Raw genomic sequence first — 13,630 nt, forward strand, 5'->3', positions numbered from 1 at the left:
GGACTTTGACACCCCTGCCCTAAACTAAGCCTCCCCTCTTCTCTGCCCCCCCCCCCACCACCACCACGCAAGCATGTTCACTCCCCTCCCACCCCATACCTCTAGTCCTTCACCGGCGCGAACAGCAGCTCCAACCTGCTGTTTGTGCCAGCTTCAGCGATGTCTTTGATGTCACTTCCTGGTCGCAGGGCCAGGAAATGACAGCAGAGGGAGAGCCAAGGCCAGCGCAGGCAGCAAGTTACAGATACTGCTTGCACTGTTGAAGAACTAGAAGTACAGGGGAAAGGAAAGGCAGGGCAGGGGGTGCCTCCCACCCTCGCTTACGCCTCTATAAACGATTGAAGTATGCATGTAGGAGCAATTCTGTAACCTGTGTTCATATTTTGTGACTCCATCCAAATGGTCTTCAAACATGCCTAAACATGCCAGAGTATGTGGTAAGAGCGGATAGCATAGCTGGTTTTAAGAAAGGTTTGGACAAATTCCTGGAGGAAAAGTCCATAGTCTGTTATTGAGAAAGACATGGGGGAAGCCACTGTTTGCCCTGGATTGCTAGCATGGAATGTTGCTACTCCTTGGGATTCTAGAATCTTATTACTCTTTGGGATTCCGGAATCTTGCTATTCCTTGGGATTTGGGCCACATGCTAGTGACCTGGATTGGCCACCGTGAGAACGGGCTACTGGGCTTGATGGGCCATTGCATAAGAGTACATACTCTCTTATCACCACTAGGGCTTTGGAGTTGGGGTTGGTAAAAATATACCAAATCTGACTCCATCTTCAAAAAAAAAAAATGGTAAACTTATTATTTTATATAGATATACAGTGTGCTGTGTGTGTATATATATATAATATATAAAATCTTGTCCTGATCTAAAGTACTGGCAATAAGGTATATTTACAAATATTTTAGATCCAGACAAAAAATTTGGAAACTAATATCAGCTGTAGTCAGTTAAACCCACATATCGGGGGTTTTTTGTGCATATCTTACGGGGTAAGATTATTTTATGAAATTTCCCTCCTAATAAAAAAGATGCAAACTAATGTTTCTCCTGTGTTGCTCTCCCTCTTATTGGCTTCGCTGCTGACAAGGTGTTGTCTTCGTGTCATTTAGTCCCAATTCTCCGATACCCTTCCATTGCAGGGGAGTTTTACATCACCCGTCATTCCAACCTCTCTGAAATTCATGTTGTTTTCCATCTCTGTGTGGACGACAATGTTCGATCTGGCAACATGACTGCACGGGATCCAGCCATCATGGGCCTTCGAAATATCCTCAAAGTTTGCTGCACCCATGACATTACAACCATCACTCTTCCTCTGTTGCTGGTGCATGCTATGTCTGAGGTGAGTGTGATAGGGATCCTTTCCAGGGCTACGATGACTGACCTGTGGTGCATCAGGTAATCTTACTCCTAACAGGAAGATGGTGATAAAAACATTCAGGCCCAAAAAGAAGCATCCCTTGGCTTAGGATAAAGGTGTAATAACAAAAGGAAGACAAGGTGGATGTCTAACCCCTCTCTTTTACAAAGGTGCGCTATGCTTTTTAGTGCGCGCTAATGCGTGCATGTTATCCTACGGACACGTTAGCGGTTAACGCACACTAAAACGCATAGTGCATCTTTGTAAAAGAGGGCCTAAATCAACCAATATGAGTCTTTATTGAAATGAACAAATGTTAAAAGAGTTCCAACAAGGATCCCTGTTTCGGCTTTTCAAGATAATGCCTTTGTTCGTTGGCATCATCACCCACTGTCCTCAGTGCTCTCTGCACCCCCTGACTAGTACCAGGTCACAGTGCACTGCCTTGTGTGACTAACCCAGCTACATAAAGCAGAAAAGGGAAGAAGAATGCACATAACTTAAAATTATTATTCAAATTATTAAAAGGGTTAATTTTACCTTACTATCACTTCTATAGCACTGAAAGGCTCACGTAGCACTGTATTTATCCCAGGACAAGCAGGCAGCATATTCTTAACGTATGGGTGACGTCACCGACGGAGCCCCGGTACGGACCTTTTTAACTAGAAAGTTCTAGTTGGCCGCACCGCGCATGCGCGGGTGCCTTCCCGCCCGACGGAGGAGTGCGTGGTCTCCAGTTTCTTCGTTTCCGCGGAGCGAAGAAGACGCATGTGCTTTTCAACGGCTGTTGAAAACTCTCAATTTGCCTTCCCGCTCGCGATTTTTGATCCAATTTTGGTTCTATTTTTGTCTTTCGACTTCATTCTTCTAAAAAAAAAAAAAAAAAAATTATTTTCGTGTCTTTTTCCTTATTTTTGCAGCCGGCCCCGGCGGGGCCTGTTGTAATCATCCAAGCCTCCGGGTTTGATTTCGCGGAGGCCGTGTTTCCCTTCATGCCCCCTCAACCGGGCTTCAAGAAGTGCCAGCGGTGTGCACGCCCGATCTCTTTAACTGACCCACACAACTGGTGCCTTCAGTGTTTGGGTCCAGAGCATCGGGCTGACACCTGCACCCGCTGTGCTACTCTTAAGAAACGCACTCTTAAGAACCGGCAAATACAGCAAAATATTCTTTTCGGTACCGGTTCTACCATGGATCAGGCCCCGACGTCGACGGCACCGCCTAAATCGGCACCGACCACATCGACACCGCCTGATCCTCCTTCGGGGTCGATAGCGCCAGGTAAGCCGGCTAAGAAGCCTTCCACTTCCCTTGAGCGACCTCCAGCTACAGCGGTGACCCCGGTTCTTCCGACGTCCCGCCGCTCCCGTAAACGCTCCGCTCCGATCACGGTGAGTGCCTCGTCATCGGCCTCCTCATCGCCGGAGCGTCGAGCAGCACCTATGGTACCGAAGAAATCTAAAGCGGTACCGGTGCCCCCATTGGAGGACCGAATCTCGGCCATCCTCCAGGACAAGCTTCAGGAGCAGCTACAGAAGCAACTCCAACAGCTCCTTCCAACCTTACTGGCACCGCTCCTTCCGGTACCGGTCCAGCCCGAGCTTCGCACCGCTCCACCGGTATCCACCCCCTCGGTACCGTTGAACACATCCATGCCGGTCTTATCTGCTCAGCCTGCACTTCAGACTTGCTCGGCAGAGGACCCTTCCCAGGCCCCAGATCGACGCCGGTCGTCTCGGGATCGGGATCGGCACCATTCCTCCAGGGACAGAGATCGACGCCGGTCTTCATCCCCCGGCACCGTATCCATGCGATCTGGCAAGTCCCTTTCTAAAACCCGCCATACTGAACCGGCTATCAGGGACCCAGACCTATGGGAACAATCCCCACTCGGTACCGAGGAGGATGCCTCTTCTACAGATGAGGAACCCTCCATGGCTGAAACCACTTCTAAGCCCGAGCAATCCTCCTTCACGAAGTTCCTTCGGGAGATGTCAGCGGCTCTCTCCATCCCCCTTGAGTCCGACTCTAAGAAGTCCCAGGCCTTTTTAGAAGCTTTGGACTTCGACCAACCTCCCAAGGAGTTTCTTAAACTTCCTGTACATGATATCCTCCGGGAAACATTTTATAAAAATTTGGAGACTCCATTGACTGTTCCAGGTGCCCCTAAAAAACTGGACAGCTTATACCGGGTCATCCCTATTCCGGGATTTGACAAACCCCAATTGCCCCATGAGAGCCTCCTTGTAGAGTCCACTCTCAAAAAATCTCAAGGCTCCAGCGTTTATGCCTCCACCCCTCCTGGCAGAGAGGGAAAGACAATGGACAAATTTGGAAAGCGCCTGTACCAGAATGCCATGCTGGCTAACAGAGCCAACAATTACACTTTTCATTTTTCATTTTATATGAAACACCTGGTCCATCAACTTTCTGCTCTAGAAAAATATATACCTGAGCGTAAGGTCCCACTCTTCCAACAGCAGATTTCCAACCTCCTTCAGCTCAGAAAGTTTATGGTGCGCTCGATTTACGACTCCTTCGAGCTTACTTCACGAGCCTCTGCACTGGCTGTGGCCATGCGACGCCTAGCCTGGCTGAGGGTGTCTGACCTTGATGTAAACCACCAGGACCGTCTCGCCAACGCGCCCTGTCTTGGTGACGAACTTTTTGGGGAGTCTCTTGATACCACAACACAAAAACTTTCGGCTCATGAGACCAGATGGGACACCCTCATTAAACCCAAAAAGAAAACTCCACCGGCACGACCATACAGGCCTCAGTCCTCTTATCAACGTCGATTCTCTGCCAGGCCGCTGAATCCTCCTCAGCAGCAATCTCGCCGTCCTCGCCAACAACAGCACACTCAGGCTCGCTCTCAGTCTCACCAGGCGACCAAGCCTCTCCCTCAGACTAAACCTCCTCAGCCCTTTTGACTCCTTTCTCCAGGGCATAGCCAGTCTCCACCCTTCGATGCCTCTTCCTCAACCTATCGGAGGCCGCCTCACCATCTTTCTCCAACGCTGGGAGGCCATCACATCAGACCTGTGGGTTCTCAACATCATCCGCCACGGATACTCACTAAGGTTCCAGACTCTTCCCATAGATCATCCTCCCGTAGAGTCTGCTTCTCACTCCTCCCAAACTCCACTCCTCCTCAGGGAGGTCCAGTCCCTCCTCCTCCTCAATGCCATCGAAGAAGTCCCTCCAGACCAAAGGGGTCAGGGATTTTACTCCCGCTACTTCCTGGTACCCAAGAAAACGGGAGATCTTCGTCCCATCTTAGACCTCCGGAACCTCAACAAGTGTTTGGTCAAAGAAAGGTTCAGAATGCTCTCCCTGGCCACGCTTTATCCTCTTCTATCTCAACACGACTGGCTATGTTCCCTGGACCTCAAGGAGGCCTACACTCACATCCCAATCCATCAGGCTTCGCGTCGCTACCTCCGATTCCAGATACAAAATCACCACTATCAGTACAAGGTGCTGCCCTTTGGTCTCGCATCATCACCCAGGGTGTTCACCAAGTGCCTGATTGTGGTAGCGGCTTTTCTCAGGTCCCACAACCTACAAGTGTTCCCATACTTGGACGATTGGTTGGTGAAAGCACCTACATCTCCGCTTGTGCTGCAAGCCACTCATCAAACCATCTCTTTCCTCCATCTCTTGGGGTTCGAGATCAATTATCCCAAGTCACATCTGCTTCCTACGCAGCGCCTGCAGTTCATCGGAGCAGTTCTCGATACCAATCAGATGAGGGCGTTCCTTCCTGCCGACCGGCACCGGACGCTACTTCACCTTTGCCGGCAGGTGCTCCTTCATCCATCCATCCCTGCTCGCCAGATGATGGTCCTTCTAGGCCACATGGCCTCAACAGTCCATGTGACTCCTCTGGCACGACTCCACCTCAGGATACCTCAATGGACCCTTGCCAACCAATGGTCACAGACCACGAATCTTCTTTCTCATCCCATCTCTGTGACATCGTCTCTTCAGCAATCTCTTCAATGGTGGTTGAACTCCTCAAATCTCTCCAGGGGACTTCTCTTCCATCCGCCTCCTCATTCCATGGTCATAACCACGGATGCTTCCCCCTATGCATGGGGGGCCCACTTGGGCGATCTCCGCACCCAGGGACTTTGGACCCCTCAGGAGCGTCAACATCACATCAACTTCCTGGAGCTCAGAGCCATGTTTTATGCTCTCAAGGCTTTCCAGCATCTCCTCTACCCTCAGGTTCTTCTCCTGTGCACGGACAACCAAGTCGCCATGTACTACATCAACAAGCAAGGCGGCACCGGATCTCGTCCCCTTTGTCAGGAGGCCCTCCGAATCTGGACCTGGGCCATAGCCCACAATCTGTCCCTCAGGGCTGTCTATATCCAGGGCGAACAGAACTCCCTGGCCGACCAGCTCAGCCGCATCCTGCAACCTCACGAGTGGACCCTGGACCCTCCTACTCTCCACTCCATCTTTGCTCGCTGGGGCACCCCGCAAGTGGACCTATTTGCAGCTCCTCACAACCATCAGCTGCCCCAGTTCTGTTCCAGACTCTTCTCTCCGCATCGTCTGACCCCAGATGCATTCCTACTCGACTGGACGGATCGGTTCCTCTATGCCTTTCCTCCACTCCCTCTGATGTCGCGGACCTTGTTCAAGCTCCGCAAGAACAGGGCCACCATGATTCTCATCGCCCCCCGGTGGCCCCGACAGCACTGGTTCTCCCTCCTGCTCCAGCTCAGCTCCAGGGAGCCCATTCCTCTTCCTGTGTTTCCTACTCTGCTTACACAGCAGCATCAGTCTCTACTGCACCCCAATCTGTCTTCCCTCCACCTGACTGCTTGGTTTCTCTCGGGCTGACCTCTCCAGATACCCTGTCTCAGCCTGTTCGTCGCATTCTGGATGCCTCCAGGAAACCCTCCACGCTCCAATGTTACCATCAGAAGTGGACCCGGTTTTCCTCTTGGTGTCTCCTGCATCATCACAATCCCACCTCATTGGCGGTAGAGGCCATTCTGGACTATCTGCTCTCTCTGTCCGATGCTGGTCTCAAGTCTACCTCAATCAGAGTCCACCTCAGTGCCATCACTGCGTTTCATGAGCCTATCCTCGGAAAACCTCTCACGGCTCACCCTCTGGTTTCCCGCTTCATGAGAGGCCTCTTCAACATCAAACCACCTCTACAGCCTCCTCCTGTCGTCTGGGACCTAAATGTGGTTTTGTCAGCCCTCATGAAACCTCCTTTTGAGCCTCTTGCTACTACTTCGCTCAAACTTCTCACATGGAAGGTGCTTTTCCTCATTGCCATCACCTCTGCCAGGAGGGTCAGTGAGCTGCATGCACTGGTCGCCGATCCACCGTTCACTGTTTTTCACCATGACAAGGTGGTTCTGCGTACCCATCCTAAATTCCTTCCCAAGGTGGTTTCGGCTTTTCACCTCAACCAATCTATTGTATTGCCTGTCTTCTTCCCGAAACCCCATTCTCATCCTGGAGAACAGGCGTTACACACACTGGATTGTAAACGTGCCCTTGCATACTACCTTGACCGTACCAGGGCTCACCGATCCTCTCCTCAACTTTTTCTGACCTTCGATCCCAACCGTCTGGGTCGTCCTGTCTCTAAACGAACGCTGTCCAATTGGCTTGCTGCCTGTATTGCGTTCTGTTATGCTCGGGCCGGCCTGTCACTGGAAGGAGCTGTCACGGCCCACAGGGTCAGAGCTATGGCTGCTTCTGTGGCTTTCCTCCGTTCCACGCCTATTGAGGAAATCTGCAAGGCGGCCACTTGGTCTTCAGTTCACACGTTCACTACTCACTACTGTCTGGATACCTTCTCCAGACGGGATGGACACTTCGGCCAATCTGTGTTAAAAAATTTATTTTCCTAATGGCCAACCATCCCCCCTCCCTCTCTGTTAGCTTGGAGGTCACCCATACGTTAAGAATATGCTGCCTGCTTGTCCTGGGATAAAGCACAGTTACTTACCGTAACAGGTGTTATCCAGGGACAGCAGGCAGATATTCTTACGACCCACCCACCTCCCCGGGTTGGCTTCTTAGCTGGCTTATCTTAACTGGAGACCACGCACTCCTCCGTCGGGCGGGAAGGCACCCGCGCATGCGCGGTGCGGCCAACTAGAACTTTCTAGTTAAAAAGGTCCGTACCGGGGCTCCGTCGGTGACGTCACCCATACGTTAAGAATATCTGCCTGCTGTCCCTGGATAACACCTGTTACGGTAAGTAACTGTGCTATCTTGACATAAGTTATCGATCACAGTTCAAAACAACCCAGTGTAGATTCATGCAAAAATTATTTTACTTTTTTACAGATCCTCAGTAGGCTCCTAAGTGTGAGGTGATGAGCACGTAGTCAGAGGGAAGGGGTTGGATTTTGGTAATATTTTAGAGGAAGAAGCGGTAGGTTTTAATGGTATATTATATCTGCGAGGAGAAGGAGAGAGAGGAGTCAAATGACCCCGAGATTGCGAGCAGACAAGACAGGGAGGATGAAAGTGTTGTCCTCAGAGAAAGAAGGAAGTGGGGAGATGGCAGGGGCAAGGAGATGAGTTTGATGGCTGTGAGACATCCAGGTGGCTATGTCAGACAGGCAGGCTGAGACTCTGGTCAGGTAGAGATATCCGGTGTGGATACTACCATTGCTGAACTCGGAAATCTTTCCCCATTTCTGAAATCCTCATCAACCTGCTCTAAGTCAGAACGTTGACGAGCCATTTGCAACCCTTCATCTCTAGTCTCTAAGTTTGTTTTGCTGGAGTTTTGTTGTGATGTGTCATCTTCCAGTTGGTACAGCCAGGATCAAATGGATAGACCTCCTCTCGCCCTTGCACTCATTCCCCCAGCAAAATGCACTCAGAAAATAAACTCTCTGACCTGTCTGTTGGGTTCAAACTGTGACTGGAAAAGCATCCATGGCCTTAATTTGCTGGGATGAATGACATTTGGACAGTTGAAAATGGGAGTAATTTACTGCAGCTGGTTGTCCTAATTCGGGACATTAAACTTTTGAAGAGACATGGTGCAAAGAGGCTTAAATTTCTGGAAAGTCATCTGAACTTGATGACTTCTGGAAATAATGTTTTTGAGGTTGTTTGCCACCTACATACAAGCTTTTTATGTTTTTTTTAGTTGGCTAACCAGTCAGCCAGCTGCAAAATTGTTTAGATTTTATGTGGCAGCTACACATTTGGGGATTCTCTGTTCTTCTGAAGACACTCCTATACCCTTTTGCTGAGGGCATGTGTTTTCTCTAACTTCAGAAGTACAAGTGAATTGATTCTGATATGGCTTAAAGAGAGAGTTCTCCATACTCACAAGCATACTATTGAAAATGAATGAGGACCTGTATACCACCTTTTTATTGCTTTGACATGTCAAAGCTGACATTCAAAGTGGTGGGCGCTGGAGGATTAAGTGGCTTGCCCAGAGTCACAAGAAGCAGCACCGGGATTTGATCTCACAACCTCTGGGTGCAGAGGCAGCAGCTCAACCAGTGAGCCACAGCCCTTCCTCTTTTGAAAGAAATTAGGGTGTCCCGCTAGGGAGGTTGCAACAAAGGCAAAAGTAAGCCAGGTATTTTTAAGGGAAGGGAAGAGTAAAGATGTCACATTATCCCTATCAGCTGTATACATACTCTAGAAGCCTCACTTCAGTGCCAGGCAAAATGGTAGAAACAATTATAAAAATTAAAATTGTGGAAACGTAGACATACTTGATTTAATGAGATGGAGTCAGCATGGGTTCAGCCGAGGGAGATCTTGCCTCACCAATTTGCTTGACTTCTTTGAAGGTGTGAATAAACATGTGGATGAAGGTGAGCCGGTTGATAGAGTGTATCTAGATTTTCAGAAAGCTTTTGATAAAATTCCTCACGAGAAGCTCCTGCGAAAATTAAAGATCATGGGATAGGTGGTAAAGTTCAGTTGTGGATTAGGAATTGGTTATCGGATAGAAAACAGAGGGTAGGGTTAAATGGTCATTCTTGTACAATCCCTCTGGAGGCTGAACAGTAGGGTCTTGTATCCTTTCCAACCTTTTTAGTCTTTCCTCATATGAGAGGATTTCCATCCCCGACTTCTGTAAACCTCTTGGTTCTGTTTAAGTGGTATATTAAATTCTAATAAAAATATCTCCTCTACTCCAATGTGTGCACTGACTCCTGTCATACAAGCTGTACATTAGGGGATAAGGCCTCTGTCACAGGTCACTGTTAAAGTGGCTGATTTGCTTTCACTGTAGCTGAAGCAGTAACATGTTTCTTTTTAGATATTGTCTTATATCTGAGGGCAAGAAGCTACTGTGGAACTCCAACAGCACTGGAAGAAACAAGAGCACAGAGTAGGCAGACAAATTAGAACGATGGCCTTGCATAGCTTCCGAGAAAAATATACGGCCTGTTATCCAACATTTTCCAGTGCCAGGGCAGAGTAAATGGAGGCAGAACATGTGTACTTTGTGAGGAGAAATGAGGGTGTGCAAAAAAGCCACTGCAGTCTCATATCACATTTTCAACAGAACCAAAGGGAGCTGAGTATCCAAGCAATAAATGCCTGCTTCTTTATCGTCCCTCCAGACCAGCACAGAACAGATGGATTTACGCTCCTCTGCCAGCAGGTGGAGACTGAGAACACATTGACTTTTGGCAGTAGTACAAGTGGGCTGTGCAATCAGTCTATTTTCAGTCTCCAGGCGGTGGCGTGGTAAGCTTGTGCATTAAGAACGTAAAAATTTCCGCTGCTGGGTCAGATCAGTGGTCCATCGTGCCCAGCAGTTCGCTCCCGCAGCGGCCCTTAGATCAAAGACTAGTGCCCTAACTGAGACCAGCCCTTCCTGCGTACGTTCCGGTTCAGCAGGAACTTGTCTAACTTTGTCTTGAATCCCTGAAGCGTGTTTCCCCTATAACAGACTCCGGAAGAGCGTTCCAGCTTTCTACCACTCTCTGGGTGAAGAAGAACTTCTTAACGTTTGTACGGAATCTATCCCCTTTTAACTTTAGAGAATGCCCTCTTGATCTCTCTATCTTGGAGAGGGTGAACAACCTGTCTTTATCTACTAAATCTATTCCCTTCATTATCTTGAACGTTTCGATCATGTCCCCTCTCAGTCTCCTCTTTTCAAGGGAGAAGAGGCCCAGTTTCTCTAATCTCTCACTGTACGGCAACTCCTCCAGCCCTTAACCATTTTAGTCGCTCTTCGCTGGACCCTTTCGAGTAGTACTGTGTCCTTCTTCATGTATGGCGACCAGTGCTGAACGCAGTACTTCAGTCTTTCCTTTGATTAGTTAGGACCTGTAGGATTTGATGGGTTTCCGTATTGTCCCTGCTGTGGTTGCCAGACAAAGTTTGGGGGACCTTTCGGGGGTCCGTCTGACCTCAGGGGTGCCACACTCGGGCAGCCGAATCACTCTCACATTTTCCCCCACCTCCCCAAATTTTAATTAGAGGTGCCTAAGTTGTACGCCTTGACACAGTTCAGGCAAAGACTACAGCTTTGAGAGCCTGTGGGGTCTGCTCCTTTGTTAGTTACAAAACAACAACAACAACATGCTGAGTCAGTGCCGGTTTGAAAGAAAGTATTTAATTGAGCTTAATTGGTTTTTATTCTAACCGGCACTTACTTTATCCTCCCCAGCAGAGACTGAAAAAGTGCTCATTCTGTAGCGCCTGGTAGACTAGTAGAGTCCTTACAAATGGACTATACCAGTCTACAGGTTAACAGAAAGAAAATTAGCAGGTAAGAACCTAATTTCTCCTTGTGTGCCCAATGAGCAGTTGATGCAGCCGGTGTGTGCACAAAGTGCACCGGCTGATACGAGGGGGAATCCTCGACGACTTCGGGTGCCAGGGAGCAGGATTCCCCTACGGATATGCACTGCTCAACGGTAGGCAGTGGGGAAGTCCGTGCTTCCCCTACCACCCACAAAGGGATTTCCCCAGCTGCCAGCTCTCAGGGAACTCAGGTTTCCCTTACCGCCGATAGTGCTGGGGATTCCCTTACCACTACAGCTGCTACTGCCTGCATTTCTGCTTTAGCGTCTGGGCCCATTGAGGCCTCTTTGCCGCTAAAGGCCTCAGGGGAGATTTTTTTTTGGCAGGCTTTTCCTCGGTTTTGGCAGGAAGCTCTGCCATTTTACCTATGGCCTCAGATGACCTTCCTCCTGTTTTAGAGAAAGAGAAACAGGAACAGGTCTTAGGTGTTTCTTCTGCACCTGCAATGAGTACTTTTTTTTTGTTGCTGGGGGGGGGGTGGAGTTTGCCCCGATTTTGTTTTAGCCATGTGCAAGGCTTACGTGTAGGCGGCTGGGGGTCCTGCTTCTTCCCCAGGGGTCTCTGTTTCTTCAGGGGGGTCTTTTTCTTTGACTTCTGCCCCTGTTCAGCCCCCTCAGCGTCTACCCCTGTTCAGTCCCCCCTGTCTCCATCCAAATGTCCATGGGTTTCTGAGAACGAGGATTTTTTCCTTGCTGAACGGTTTTGCATGATGAGGACTTGGACCTTTTGGTAGACCCTCAAGATTCAGGGGGACGGATAAGGTAGACGGTTGGGTGTCTGAGACACTGGTTGGTGAGGATGCTTTGGTCAGGTGCATTTTTCACCAGGAAAGCTGCAGGAACTTATTCTTCAGGTGTCTTCAGTTTTGCATTTTGAGGAAGAAGCTAAGTACCCTCCTCGTGTGGTGGACCCTCTGTTTCGGGGGATCCAGTCAGCCTCCCATTCGATGAATCTGGAAGATGTACTAAGCCAAATCGACAAGTTAAAAAGTGAAAAATCGCTAGGACCAGATGGTATACATCCCAAGGTACTAAACACTCAAACATGAAATTGCTGACCTGCTGTTAGTGATCTGTAACCTGTTGCTAAAATCATTGCAGTACCTGAAGATTGGAGGGTGGCCAATGTTACACCGATTTTTAAAAAGGGCTCCAGGGGAGATCTGGGAAATTACAACCTCACTTCAGTGCTGGGCAAAATGGTAGAAATTATTATAAAAAATAAAATTGTGGCTCACTTAGACAAACATGATTTAATGAGACAGAATCAGCATGGGTTCAGCCAAGGGAGATCTTGTCTCACAAATTTGCTTGACTTCTTTGAAGGTGTGAATAAACATGTGGATAAAGGTGAGCCGGTTGATATAGTTGATCTAGAGGCTCCTGAAAAAATTGAAGTGTCATGGGATAGGTGGCAAAGTCACTTTTCTCAATGGAGGAGAGTAAACAGTGGAGTGCCACAGGGGTCTGTATTGGGACCAGTGCTATTTAACTTATTTATAAATGATCTGGAAATTGGAAAGACAAGTGAGGTGATTAAATTTGCAGATGGCAGTAAACTGTTCGAAGTTGTTAAAAAGCATGCAGATTGTGAAAAATTGCAGGCGGACCTTAGGAAATTGGAAGACTGGGTGTTCAAATGGCAGATGAAATTTAATATGGACAAATGCAAAGTGATGCACATTGGGAAGAATAACCTGAATCGTAGTTACCGGATTAGCACCCAAGAAAAGGATCTGGGTGTCATCGTAGACAATACGATGAAACCTTCTGCCCAATGTGCGGCAGCAGCCAAGAAAGCAAACAGGGTGCTAGGAATTATTTAAAAAAGGGATGGTTAACAAGACTGTTATAATGCCCCTGTACTGCTCCATGGTGCAACCTCATTTGGAGTATTGCATTCAATTCTGGTCTCCTTATCTCAAGAAAGATATAGTACTGCTAGAAAAGGTTCAAAGAAGAGCGACCAAGATGGCAAAGGGGATGGAACTCCTCTCGTATGAGGAAATACTAAAAGGATTAGGGCTCTTCAGCTTGGAAAAGAGACGGCTAAGGGGAGATATGATTGAAGTCTACAAAATCCTGAGTGGAGTAGAAGGGGTACAAGTGGATCGATTTTTCACTCTGTCAAAAATTACAAAGACTAGGGGACACTCGATGAAGTTACAGGGAAATACTTTTAAAACCAATAGGAGGAAATTTTTTTTCACTCGGAGAATAGTTAAACTCTGGAACTCGTTGCCAGAGGTTGTGGTAAGAGCGGATAGCGTAGCTGGTTTTAAGAAAGGTTTGGACAAGTTCCTGGAGAAAAAGTCCATAGTCTGTTTTTTTTTTAAGAAGCGCACAAAAATATATCATAAATTGAATCCAAAATAGCACTATAAAAACTAACACATAAGATCTAATAGACCATAATGATAAAACCCTACCCACCCACCCTTCATCAAATATTCTATATAAAATACATTATAC

At 48.2% G+C, this 13,630-nt stretch overlaps 1 protein-coding gene across 7 annotated transcripts in view; it reads left to right on the forward strand.

Moving 5' to 3' along the window:
* Positions 1-13,630, forward strand: part of C7H12orf4 (chromosome 7 C12orf4 homolog) — a 96,551-nt gene that overhangs the window by 48,425 nt on the left and 34,496 nt on the right. For all 7 annotated transcript variants that reach the window (XM_033952027.1, XM_033952031.1, XM_033952029.1 and 4 more), the window contains one exon: positions 1,150-1,352. In XM_033952027.1, coding sequence (XP_033807918.1) covers positions 1,150-1,352 — 203 coding nt within the window. The remainder of the gene's footprint in view (positions 1-1,149; positions 1,353-13,630) is intronic.

This window comes from Geotrypetes seraphini, chromosome 7 (genome assembly GCF_902459505.1).
Source record: "Geotrypetes seraphini chromosome 7, aGeoSer1.1, whole genome shotgun sequence".
Taxonomy (NCBI): Eukaryota; Metazoa; Chordata; class Amphibia; order Gymnophiona; family Dermophiidae; genus Geotrypetes; species Geotrypetes seraphini.